Source organism: Hoplias malabaricus, chromosome Y, assembly GCF_029633855.1.
Source record: "Hoplias malabaricus isolate fHopMal1 chromosome Y, fHopMal1.hap1, whole genome shotgun sequence".
NCBI classification, from domain to species: domain Eukaryota; kingdom Metazoa; phylum Chordata; class Actinopteri; order Characiformes; family Erythrinidae; genus Hoplias; species Hoplias malabaricus.
Window position 1 is genome coordinate 1,098,314 of NC_089820.1, and position 12,468 is coordinate 1,110,781.

Here is a 12,468-nt window from a genome sequence, read left to right on the forward strand (position 1 = left end):
AACTGTCAAAAACCTGATTTTAACACTGTCTCCAACAAAGCTTGGGTTCCACCAATGCAATTTGTAGCTCTAGTCATTTAATCCAGACAGCAACCGGAGAAAAGCACTTACTATCAGAATCAATGTCTAACACGAAATAAGTGAGCTAATCCAGCAAAATTAGCAGCCGCAAACGCTGCTCACAGTAACTCTCAGAATAACTGATTATAACACTTTCATATACATATCACTAACTAACATCGCAACACATGAAAAAAGGGCAACAAATACTACTCCAACTTTTGTCCTCAGGTCTGTTTCATTTCACTTTACTCAGTCAAATTCACTCCAGTATTAACTCTGGTACAGCTGCTCTCTCTCTCTCACTCTCTCTCTCTCTCTCTCTCTTTGCTCTCTCTGTTATAATGTCCTTACCAGGAATACAGAGCTAGTGTTACACATTGTCACGCGAGTCCTCCGCCTCGTGATTCAGAAGTTGCTTAGTCCAGTAAACCAGCAGAGGACCTGGTGTAGCAGCCACAGAAGCTCTATTCTCCCTTCTACAGTTCTGTGGAGCATCACAGTTAGTTACAAGCTGCAATTTTAAGGTAGAAATACTACATAATGTTCCTTTAATGTTGTGTGCAGAGATTCAGAGCAAACGTCAGGAGAGGAAAAGACGAACAACAGCAAACCCAGTTTACAGTGGAGCGGTTTTTGAGCCAGAGGTATTGCACACACAGATAAACCTGTTGTGTGTTATATTGTATACTGTATTTAAAGTGATTTATTAAATGATTTTATTATGTTTTTCAGCGTAAGAAAAGTACACTGTCCTACCTAAATTCTGCAAACCAAGGCTGCAGGAAGAGAGGTAATTTACAATGTCTGCTTTTACAGTTTTCAAATTTTTTCTATATTGGTATTAATATATGCAGTATTTTATTATATAGTTCTGGACTGTCAAAGCTAACATGCTGATACTAGTATTTTGACATTGTTAAAACATTCTCCTGGTATGAACCATGCGTAGTAAGTCAGACTGAAGTCCATCTTATTGTGCGCTGTATGTTAAAATTATAAAAAATCTGTGATTTTATCTTTGTGCTTCCAATACAGCTTTTAAATAATTATTAAAACAATACTTGTGACACATTTGGCAGAATATGCTGAATAATACCCTCAGTTATTCATCAGGCAGTGTCCCAGCCTCATATCTAACCAAAACAGAATTTCTTCTCTTCTCCACTTTCTGATACTATGTTTTGTCTCTTCCATCATGTTGGTTTATTGCCAGTGGTCATTTACAACCTGAATATGGAAATGGATTTTCTTCATAACGTAACCAGTACAGAAAAGGAGACAATGAAAAAGCTTTTTTTCTGTTTATGAATTGTTATTTATTTTATGACACCTATTATGTAGCCAGTTGTGGGCAGTTATGCACATTGAACAGATGTTTTATTTATTCATTATTATTTATTTATATATTTATTTATTTTACATTTGACAACAAAACAAATATTTGACACTAAAAAAGTTGCATCAGATAACTTTAATTAATACTGTAACTGTATTTGCTAAAGTTTAATTTATCATGACGTGTGAGTTATGACTAATTATTTTAAACTTTTTTGCCAACCCTAAAATTGCACAGAGCCTACATTACAACACTGATACTGGCAAATTCCATTTATTGTTGTGTAATCATTCCTGCAATCCATCAAGACACACTTGATTTCACTGTAATAAGCTGTTGCCTGTACTCTAAACTGACCACACATTTCTTGCTTAACTCTGAATGTATTATTGCTGCATTGATGCCTTGCATTACTGCATTCTGTTCTCTCACTGTCTTCACAAACACACACAAAGTCTGGGTAATTGCATTATGTAATAGGCTTACAGGCTCTTTGCTGTTTAATTCCTCTGTACTGCAGGAGATACTGAGCAGAATGGCTCCAGTGTGTTAAATGTGGAGTCAGAGAGGTAATGACTCTCTTGAGTGGTGGAATCTGACTGAGGGTACATTTAGTAGCGAAATGTTATGTTGCTCACTTATAAGGACATAATGCTGTGTTTGACTGCCACATAAATCTCGTGCTTTCTAGCCTACAATGACTGGCATTTCTGACATGACTGATAGAGCTTTCAAGAAAAAAAGGACAAAATAGAATCTGGAATCATCCTAAATTCTGAGCGTCTTTATAGGGTTTTTAATATTATGTAAGGACTGTGCTAATGTAATTTAACATGAACATCTGTTGGCTGTTCTAGATTAAGCATAGACATTTGAAGCTTATAACAGGGCTTTATGCACCAATCAACTATAACATTATGACCTCCTTGTTTTTACACTCATTGTCCGTTGTCCACTGATTCGCTTATCATAAAGCAGAATTTTGTAATTTTATAACACTCCAGACTGAAGTTCATGTGTTGCTCTTTATACTTTTATTTTCCACTTTCACCCTGTTCTTTAATGGTCAGAATCCCCACAGCAGCACTGCAGTAACCACTCGTAACCATCATAACACACAACCGCCTTGTTGTCACAGCAGCACTGAGAATGATGAATGATCCACCATCCAAATCATACCTGCTCTCTGGTTGGTGAAAGTGAGGGGATAAAATATACAGAGCAACAAATTGACTATAGTCTGTAATTATACAACAGCTGTTAATTTGCTCCTGTATCGTGAGTGGAACTCTGAGAATGGACAGTGAGTGCAGATATAAGGAGATGGTAATAATATTAGAGTTGATCTGTGTATATTTTACATTGTATGTTGCCATTTTTACAGTTGAACCTTTAATTAAAGAGACCTGGTATTGATTCTGCTTCCTCTGACTGAATCCTGGTCAATTTTGTTGAGTATTTTCAATGTTACTGTTTTTGCAGTCAGTGACTTCCTGAAGTCCTAAAGTGACATTTATTTGGAGAAGCTTCATTAAAATTAATACATTTTGTGTGACCTGGCTTGAGTTTTATGGAGCTAAAAGACATAATTAAGCATGAGTTCATTACTACTATAATTATTCATGGGCACATGTTGCATTCATGCCTAGAAACATATTACAATAGATGTTATGTATGAATCCAATTTCCGGAAAAGTTGGCATTTTGTAAAAGGCAATAAAAACTGTGATTTGTTAATAATCTTGAAAATTTATTTAAGTAACAAATGTGCAAAGAAATCATATGTAAATTTGGTGAATATAAAAAAAAATTTGAATTTCATTTCTGCAAGAAAATAATAATGAAATATTTATAGAAAATTCTTCTCACTGTGTTTTGATAGATTTGAATTTGAATATATAAAAGTATAAAAGAGCATTCAAACCAGATGCAGACTTTGCAAAATATGCTGTTGCTCCTCACTTTATGCCAAACTTCATGAGACAATTGTCAAACAGTTCAATACAAGATTGAAAATAATTGAGGTCTTTCAAGAATTTAGGTCCTTCATGTGGAACACATTCACTTATCCTTACATTTCACTGTCATTAGAAAATCAAGGATAAAGTTGGGTTTCATTCAACAGTAACATTCAAAATGGCAATGGCAAGTTGGCATTTGATATGATTGTCCAAATTGAAGTGACAGATTTATCCCCTCGTTATATCCCTGCATGCTTTGCTATCACTGTTGTCTGACACTGCTCTTTCATTCCCACTCCTTCTGCTACACTAGCCAATGAGGACAGCTTATCAGAGGTATGTCATACCATTGTTGTGTCTTTCCTCTTTTCTTTATACTTTTTTTTCCTTTTTTTTTTTTGTCGTCTGTCTCATTTCACCCAGGTTGTCCACCCAAACACAGCAGCACGGTGGAACAGGGCGACAGCCCCTTGACTCCCACCAGCCGCCACACAGCATCTGTGGGCCCAAAGCAGCCCAGCATGGGTGGCCCTCAATCCCCCGCCCTCCCACAAACCCTCTCATCACATCCACCCTCATCCAGCCCATGTGTCAGTCCAAGCTCAGAGAGGGATGTAAGTAGTCATGGGAGATTGCTCCAACTTACAACTCCCATATCCCTGTCCATGGATCCGACATATACTGACAACTCCCTTTCAGTAATCTCTTCAGAACATGCGCCCTCTAGCGTTCTTGGGAGTGATACAGTAATTTTAGACTGCTTTTCTAGTCACCCAAGGCATTTTACATTCTTTGGACCAGTAGGGAGTAGGCTCAGTGGAGGCTAAATCACACTAATCTAGCCCGAATTGTCCTACAAAAGAACAACAACATTCAACACCATTTGAAACTGTTTTTTTAATTATTTGCCTTATGAATTATATTGTCTCTGGTTTATTTAAATCAAGGTTGATTACTGTAGAAAACCCTGACAAATTTCCCTGTACTTAGAACAAGAACAGATACTGATATTTGCCTGGTACTTCAACAGTTGCTCATGGCTGTCCATTCTAAATGTATTGTATTTTTTTTTTCAGGGAATATTGTCTATAGTAATCATCCATTTTTTGTGGATTTAAAAATACAGCTTAGGTTATGTACAGCATAAGGTGTTTTAAATAGAGTGCAGGAGCTTTTTAAAACTTTATTCAACATTGATAAAGAATTTTAAATGAAGTACTGCTCCATTTGAAAAGATTTTGATTAAATAAGCCCCATCCTACTTTTGTGCGACTGGGCCAACATATAGCCACTGTGTTGTGATTGGTGGGTTCTGTGTGGCAGGGAGACATCCATGATGATTTCTGTGTGGTGTGTAGGCGCAGTGGGCAGTTACTCTTGTGTGACACCTGCTCACGCGTCTATCACCTGGACTGCTTGGAGCCACCCCTCCGCACTGTCCCCAGGGGCATGTGGATCTGCCCCTCATGCCAAAGCCAGGTAAATTCCCCAAGGTCTCCAGCTTCTGCCCTCAAGCCCACAGCTTCTCCCCCTGAGCTAACATTTTATACCACATGCTATGTTTTAAAAATTTGGGTTATTGTTCCCAGCAATTTGTAGGACAAGCCCTGTATAATCTGAGCTTGCAAAGGCCCAATTGCACTGCAGCATTTCAGACTATGCTAAACTTCCATCTGAATACAGCACTGCCTCAAAAAGGCCTGTTTCTCTGCTTTGGAAGTTTAATGTGCTTCATTTAATGCCATCTGTTTGCTTGCATTTCAGTTCCCAGTGTTTCATTTCACTCATTATGTTCTTTTGCATTTGTGGCATTTTAAAATGTCTTTGTGCACCAAGGCTGTGGTGTTGTAGTCTTGGAATGTCAATAGTCCTGTTTCATTTCCAGATTTTGAAGAAGGATGAGGTGATAGAATGGCCTGGAACACTTGCTATAGTCCATTCCTATATATCTTATAAAGCAGGTAAGTGATTTTAGCCATGGTCACATAGTAGCTGTTTTTGTCTTTTTTGATGCTTCTTTATTCAGCAGTTTTATGATTCTTTGTGCTTATACACCAACTAAATATGTTAGATCACAAAGCTGAATCAGTAGTTTTAGACCATGGAGTACACCAAAGTTTGCTGGACTGTAGCTCTTCCGGACTAAAACTGATCTTGTGTTTTTGCCATTTCCTGCAGAGAGAGAACAGGAGAAACAGAAGCTGGAGAAGTGGAGCTCTGAGCTTCAACAGGAGAGAGAAGAGCTTCAACTCAGAGTCAAACAGCTCAGTGACTCTATAACAGTGAGATAATACTCCATATATTCCATTGCAGTATCCAGTTGTAATGACCCAGATTACTGTCATTGCTTATTTTGATATTTCACTCCATCCTCAGATTGAGGGCATGTTATTACAAATGAGAGTGAAGATGTCAGCTGCTGATTTTTTTTTTTAACTGTGCACTTTTGTCAAAGTAATATTCCCAGAGCAATCTCCTTTACATTTTGTTTACGTTTCAGTTTTTATTTATTTGTATATTTATTTATTTATTTATCTTTAGTTCAAACACAATCATATACAATGTACAATTAAGTTGTAATTACCCAGTTTGTTTTTTTAAGAAACATATCTTTAAGGCCTACAGTTGCATCTCAGTAAATGAGAATATCAAAAAGTTCATTTGTATTAGTAATTCAATTTTAAAAAAGTGAAACTCGTATATTATATAGATGCATTACAAACAGAGTGATCTGTTTCAAGCATTTATTTTTTTTCATGTTGATGATTAAGACTTACAGCCAATGAAAACCCAAAGTAATTATCTAGGAAAAGTAGAATATTAGACCAATTCAAAAGAGATTTTTAATACAGAAATGTTGGCCGACTCAAAAGTATGTACAGTATATGCACTCAATACTTTGTCTGGGCTCCTTTTGCATCAATTACTGCATGGCATGGAGGCAATCAGCCTGTGGTGTGGTAGAAAAATGGGCACAATCAACAGGGATAACCACAGCCTTGAAAGGATTGTCAAGAAAATGCCATTCAGAAATTTGGAGGAGATTCACAAGGAGTGGACTGTTGCTGGAGTCAACGGACACAGACGTATCCAGCACATGGGCTACAACTGTTGCATTCCTTGAGTCAAGCCACTCATGGCCCAGAGACAATGCCAGAAGCGTCTTACCTGGGCCAAGGAGAAAAAGGACTGGACTGTTGCTCAGTGTCCAAAGTCTTGTTTTCAGATGTCAGTAAATTTTACATTTCATTTGGAAATCAAGGTCCCAGAGTCTGGAAGAAGAGTGGAGAGGCACACAATCCAAGCTGCTTAAGTCTAGTGTGAAGTTTCCACAATCAGTGATGGTTTGGGGAGTCATGTCATCTGCTGGTGTTGGTCCACTGTGTTATATCAATTCCAAAGTCAGCGCAGCCTTCTACCAGGAACTTTTAGAGCACTTCATGCCTCCCTCTGCTGACAAGCTTCATGGAGATGTGGATTTCATTTTCCAGCTGGACTTGGCACCTGTCCACACTGCCAAAAATACCAATATCTGGTTTAATAACAACACTATGCTTGATTGGCCAGCAAACTCGTCTGACCTAAAACCTATAGAGAGTCTATGGGGCATTGTCAAGAGGAAGATGAGAGACTCCAGATCCAACAATGCAGACAAGCTGAAGACTGCTATCAAAGCAACCTGGGCTTCCATAACACCTCAGCAGTGCCACAGGCTGATCGGCTCCATGCCACGCCACAATAGAATTACTAAAATAAATTAACTTTTTGATATTCTAATTTATAGAGATGCACCTGTACATGACGTTGTCAGCAAGTCAGATATTTCTAATGTACTCATAGTTTTTCCAATTTACAAGGAATTCATACATGAGGCCTGTTGATTCCAAATTTGAAGTTCATATGCAACTAAGCACAGATGATTTTTTTTTCAGCATTTGAGCTTATGTGGCCTACTCTTTATGCATTCATCCATCTATTTATTTATCATATGTGTAAGCTTCTTGGTTTTCTTGTCTTTCCAGATGTGCATGGAGAGCAGGAGTGGTGTCCTTGCTCGGCAGAGGGAAATGGAGGCTTCGATAGAAAAAGTGAAGGGTCTAGTGCGTTTGATCAGGGGAATCCAGCTGCCCAGTCTAACCCAGCAAGAATTAATTTCCACTGGCATGGCCAATGGAGAACCAAGTTTTGTTCCAACGCAACAGACCATCCCAAGCTCTGAAGAAAACCAACATCCAAAAATAAAAATTGACAGCATTTCTCCTATCGTCAACCGAATTGCAACGGATCTCAGCGATACCTCAAACCTAAACAGCAGCCTAAATAACAGCAATGCTGCAAACGCCAATAGCACCATTTTAAGCCCTGGAAATACGGAGCTCCCCACAGATGTGAACAACACAGGCCGTTGTGCTTCTGGCACAAACATCTCTCCAGTTTTCAGCAATACTCACAACCAGAACACCATAAATACCAGGTCAAATGGGCCTCTGGAGCCAGATGATGGACAAGAAGAAAGTGCAAACAAAAAAACAGACAGTGATATAAATAAAAACAGCATTGGAGACATAAATAAAAACAGCATCAGGGATCTCAGAGGAACTGCAGACCCCCTGCTGCCTGCAGTAATGCCCATGGCAGAGGTAATACAGGGTGTAGAATAGTACCATCACCACCCCCACTCATTGACCCTTTTCCACCCTGTAGATCCGTAATCACCCAGCACCCGCATCCGGGTGTCCAAAGTTGCCATTCAGCATTTCTTTTCTTGTGTTGTCATGTCTATAATAATCCGCAGTGCCATTTCAGATGAGCAGGATTAACAGTTCTGAAGTACCAGCACCTGAAAAAAAAAAGTTTAACACAAAGATTAATAATATAGAAAATTAATAAATTAAGAGTTATAGGAGTTTAAGATATCACACCAACGTGTGCCTGCTGTAGTTGCCATTGCGCCTCTTGGTCAGAAAGCTTAGGGAACAACTGAGCCAAGGCCTTTGCCAGCTCTTAGGACGTTGCTTCTGTTTTCTGTACGGTCCAGTTGTTGTACGAAAGGGAGTTTGAGGATTGTCTAAATGAAAAAGCCGGTCCAATAAAGGCGTAGTTCTTTTGTTTCCTCTGGGCTCTAAAGGAGATATGAACAGCTGAAAGGAGAAGCATAATTTATAAGCAGGTCTTCCAGGTGTTAAAAAAGATACACACCTATAAGATGTATTTGTCCTATTTATGGTGTTATACATTGTGCAGCGATTCTGTAAATATAATTGCTGTCTTTTTAAGAAAATAATTCAGTTCTGTTTTGCCAAATGTTTGCCACAGGGACATGTATTTTTACTTTATGGTGGTTAAATAGCTATATGAATAGTAGAGTTGTATTTGTGTAGCAACAGTATTGAGGACCCTTAATGTAAAATCTAACACAGCCTTAACTCGTGATCAAAATGAGATGTGTTTGAGTGTTTAGACAAAGTTAGCAAATATGGTGTTGGATCTCAAAAAGTCTTTAAAGATGTATTGTGCCCATATCACTCACCGAAGTCGTAATTCAATTAGGCTATAGTAAATCAGTCAGTTAATCAGTACGATAGCTTTTATGATCTTCAACCAGCATCTCCAAGAAAACTAAACCAAAAGACAAATCTACACAGTAAGCTGCCCTCTTCATTGGTTTATGCACATTTGATCAGAAATATTCCAGTTGTTAATTGATGCTTATGTAGCATTTTAAAGGGCTTTGTCTTTTATATTGTTTTATTAGCTAAAGTGTTAGCCTTCCGAATGGTGGCACTGTTAAGACCACTTGGAGCAAAAGCACACGACTGTAAGCTTTAGTCACGAATCCAACATCACTAGTAGTACAAGGAGCGTAAGAACAGACTATAACCCCACCACCCCTCCATTTTTCTGTCATCATATCAGAACACATCCCAGAGAGTCTAAACGGTTAAATAAGGCCACAGACACAAGCATTGTTTATACACCAGTCGGCCTCAAGAGTATAACCACTGACAAGTGACGTTAATTAGACGATTGTCTTCCTGTCAATGTGTAGGTATATTAGGGAACAACTGAAAAAATCGCTTTTAAATTCTGTGTTGTAAGCAGGGAAAATGGCGATAGGATCGTGGCTCAGTGGACTAAGGGGTCCAGAATGAGCACATGGCCCCATAAGCAGTACGGTGCAATACAATGTGTTCTAAAGGGCCAGCATTATCCTTTTCATCAGTGTGTGCTGCGTTAGCTCTTCTGTGGGATTAGACCTTCAAAATCAGTGAGCCTTGGACTTACCGTGTAGCAGGTTTATGAGTTGCCCTTCCTTGGACCACTTTTGATTGGTACTAACCACTGTATACCGCACTGTAAAACCCACAAGACCTGCCATTTTGTCCAAGGTGCACTGACCAAAACATTGCGATTAACACATTTTAACACCACACTTTTGGTCACCTCACCTGTCAGTGGTTTTAATATTGTGGCTGATCAGTATATAATAAAATAATAAGTTATGATAAATGTATGATATATCAGAGCCTAATTATAACATTATTATTATTATTATTTTTATTTTTGGGGGTTGATTAAATAAGAATAAATCAGAACTATTATCAGTGATCCGACTTTGGAATTACAGCCAAAAACAAATGTTTTAGTTTTGGTGGGAGACACTGATAAAACACAAGATCAACAGCCTGAGATGACATTCACCCCAACTCTTAAAATTACATTCATCTGCCATTGTGTGTGTAACAGTTAAATGTTTGCCCAAAAAAGAAAAAGAAGTCTCGTTTTAATATGTCATAGCTGTGTCAAACGTAGGGCTCGCCTGAAAGGAACCACAGGCTTTGAGTCCTTGAATCCATCAATCCTTGTTGGGTGGGGGGTAAAAAAGAACAAAAAAGAAGAGTCAGTGGCAGCAGAATCAGATTTTGCACTTTAATTTCTGATAACGTAAAGTGCTCCTACACAGGTGCTTCTGAGGCATCTTTACCCTTTTAGCTTCAGTGCACACTTGGAAAATGATGACATTTGCTTGATGCCATGACTTTGACTCATTCAACCAAACCAGTTATGACTTATTATCATTCAAGGGCATTTGAGGTATCAGTCGTGGTCGTGTGTGGATTATAGTGTGAATTATTTGAAGGTTATTTCTATGTACAAAAACCACAGTAAGGTGTTAGTTTCAGTTATTCACCAAAAATTCCATAACAATGCATCTCTACTGTGTGTTATGCACTAACAACTGATTTGGCTTAAAAATTATTCCATATATTGATTAATAAGCACAATAAATAATGCGGTGATGCAAATTTCAAATAAAATTGTGATGCAGGTCTGTAGATAAAATATATATAGTACTACTGGTTCTGTTGAAGTGTCAGTGTGTGTGTGCGCGAGTGTGTGTGTGTGTGTGGCACTACGCAGGCAGTCATGTGCCCTGTCCTGCCGTAGGTCTTCTGAAGCAGTTGCCTTATATTATTGTGTGCGATCTTTGTAATTTGGCAACATTTATGTACACATTGTTTCTCAGCAGGAACACGGCCTCTTTTTTGTTGCACAGTCATCAGATTTATTTATTTTATTTAATTTTTTTTTAAATGTACATTACACTTGTGGTTTAGTGGCCAGTGCCTAATTTGAGTATTTTAAGTTTCGTTTACGAGACCTGTATTTTGAACTTTTAATATGATGTTGCACTTTGGGTTCAACGTTCTTTGTTTATTTTATCTATTAGTGCATTTACCTTCATCTCATGGCTCACGTGGATTCATTTAAAAACCAGTCTTTCTTAAAGCAGCCCAGCATTCAGTCTTTAAAGGTTTCTGTCCGGAGACAGTGGTGTAGATATGAATCAATTAAATTTGCTGGAGATGGAACAAAGTTTCAAGCCTCAAGCCCTTTAAAGCTGAAGAAATTGGTGGTTGGGGGGAGCCTTGCTACATACAAAGTTGTACAACACTTGATGTACATATAAAGCTCACTAAAGCCGAGACAGATCATCACAGTTGTGAACGTTCATTTGTTTTCAGAAATCTAAAGAAGAATGGTTCTTAATGTCTCTTTGCTATGTTGATGTTAAAATATCTGATATAATAGAATTGTGTTTGGGGTAGGGGAGGGGGATGAGGGTTTCGCCCATTAAATCTGATATTTGCAAATGTCATGTTCGGCCCCTTTGTTTGGGTCACATTCCCAGTTCTGCTGGTGGGTCATTTGTGTCTGGATGTTTTAAATCTGTAGTGTGCAAAAGTGTGGAAAAGTCTCTGCATCTACGTTATTTACACTAGAGGATAAGTGTTTGTGTCCTTTCGACAGTCCCTCAAGTTCTAAACATTTTCAACTTTGGATTATGCCAGAAAACGCATTATCAGCTTAACTCTCGGATTAGCTCAGAAAAGGCCATGCATCGGGTCCACGTTCGGTGCATTTTTTTTTCTCTCTCCCCATTCAGCAACTATTTCACACTCAGCCGACCTCCTTCCTTTAACCTTTACCTCTTTTATACATGACCCCGTCAAAAGCCTTTCATCCGTATGGACACTGGAATCAATCAGACATGGGATGTTGCACAGAAATAACACAAATTAGCAGTGGTACACCTGATGTGCCAAACAGTTTATAAAGTGTTTAATATGGGATTTACATAGTTCTCTTGTAAAAAGAAAAAAAGTGTCAAGTATTTTTTCATAATGGTTTTAAAGATTGTGATTGCGTTGGTTTATTTGTCTTTTTTTGTATGTTCTCTGTTCTTTGTTGGTCTCTGTTGTTTGGTGCTGCCTGATGTCAGTTTGTTTGCTTCCCTCACATACGTCACATTTTCTCGTTATTTAAATGCACAGCTACATGTCTTACTTCATGTTGAAGGGGGCGGACGTTTTAGGAGCATTTGATCAATTTGTATTTATTAATTTTTACCATTTTGCTAATTAAAACTGTAAAGTCAAGCACCGCTGCATTTCTTTATTTTCATGCCTCAGTTTGTCTTCAGTGTAGATGCCATACTTTTCTTTCCATGCTCAAGATGAGAGACACTAGTACACAGGATGAGACTTTAAATTAGATTGTGATAAAAAAAAAAAAAGGAACTTTTCGTTCTCAATTTTTAGTTCA

At 38.2% G+C, this 12,468-nt stretch overlaps 1 protein-coding gene across 4 annotated transcripts in view; it reads left to right on the plus strand.

The window, feature by feature from the left end:
• Positions 1 to 12,304, plus strand: part of LOC136678201 (PHD finger protein 21A-like) — a 55,840-nt gene extending 43,536 nt beyond the window's left edge. For all 4 annotated transcript variants that reach the window (XM_066656149.1, XM_066656151.1, XM_066656150.1 and 1 more), the window contains 7 exons: positions 628 to 707; positions 796 to 853; positions 3,784 to 3,974; positions 4,684 to 4,839; positions 5,246 to 5,321; positions 5,539 to 5,642; positions 7,383 to 12,304. In XM_066656149.1, the coding sequence (XP_066512246.1) occupies positions 628 to 707; positions 796 to 853; positions 3,784 to 3,974; positions 4,684 to 4,839; positions 5,246 to 5,321; positions 5,539 to 5,642; positions 7,383 to 8,021 (1,304 nt within the window). In that variant the 3' untranslated portion in view covers positions 8,022 to 12,304. The remainder of the gene's footprint in view (positions 1 to 627; positions 708 to 795; positions 854 to 3,783; positions 3,975 to 4,683; positions 4,840 to 5,245; positions 5,322 to 5,538; positions 5,643 to 7,382) is intronic.
• Positions 12,305 to 12,468: the final 164 nt, after the last annotated feature.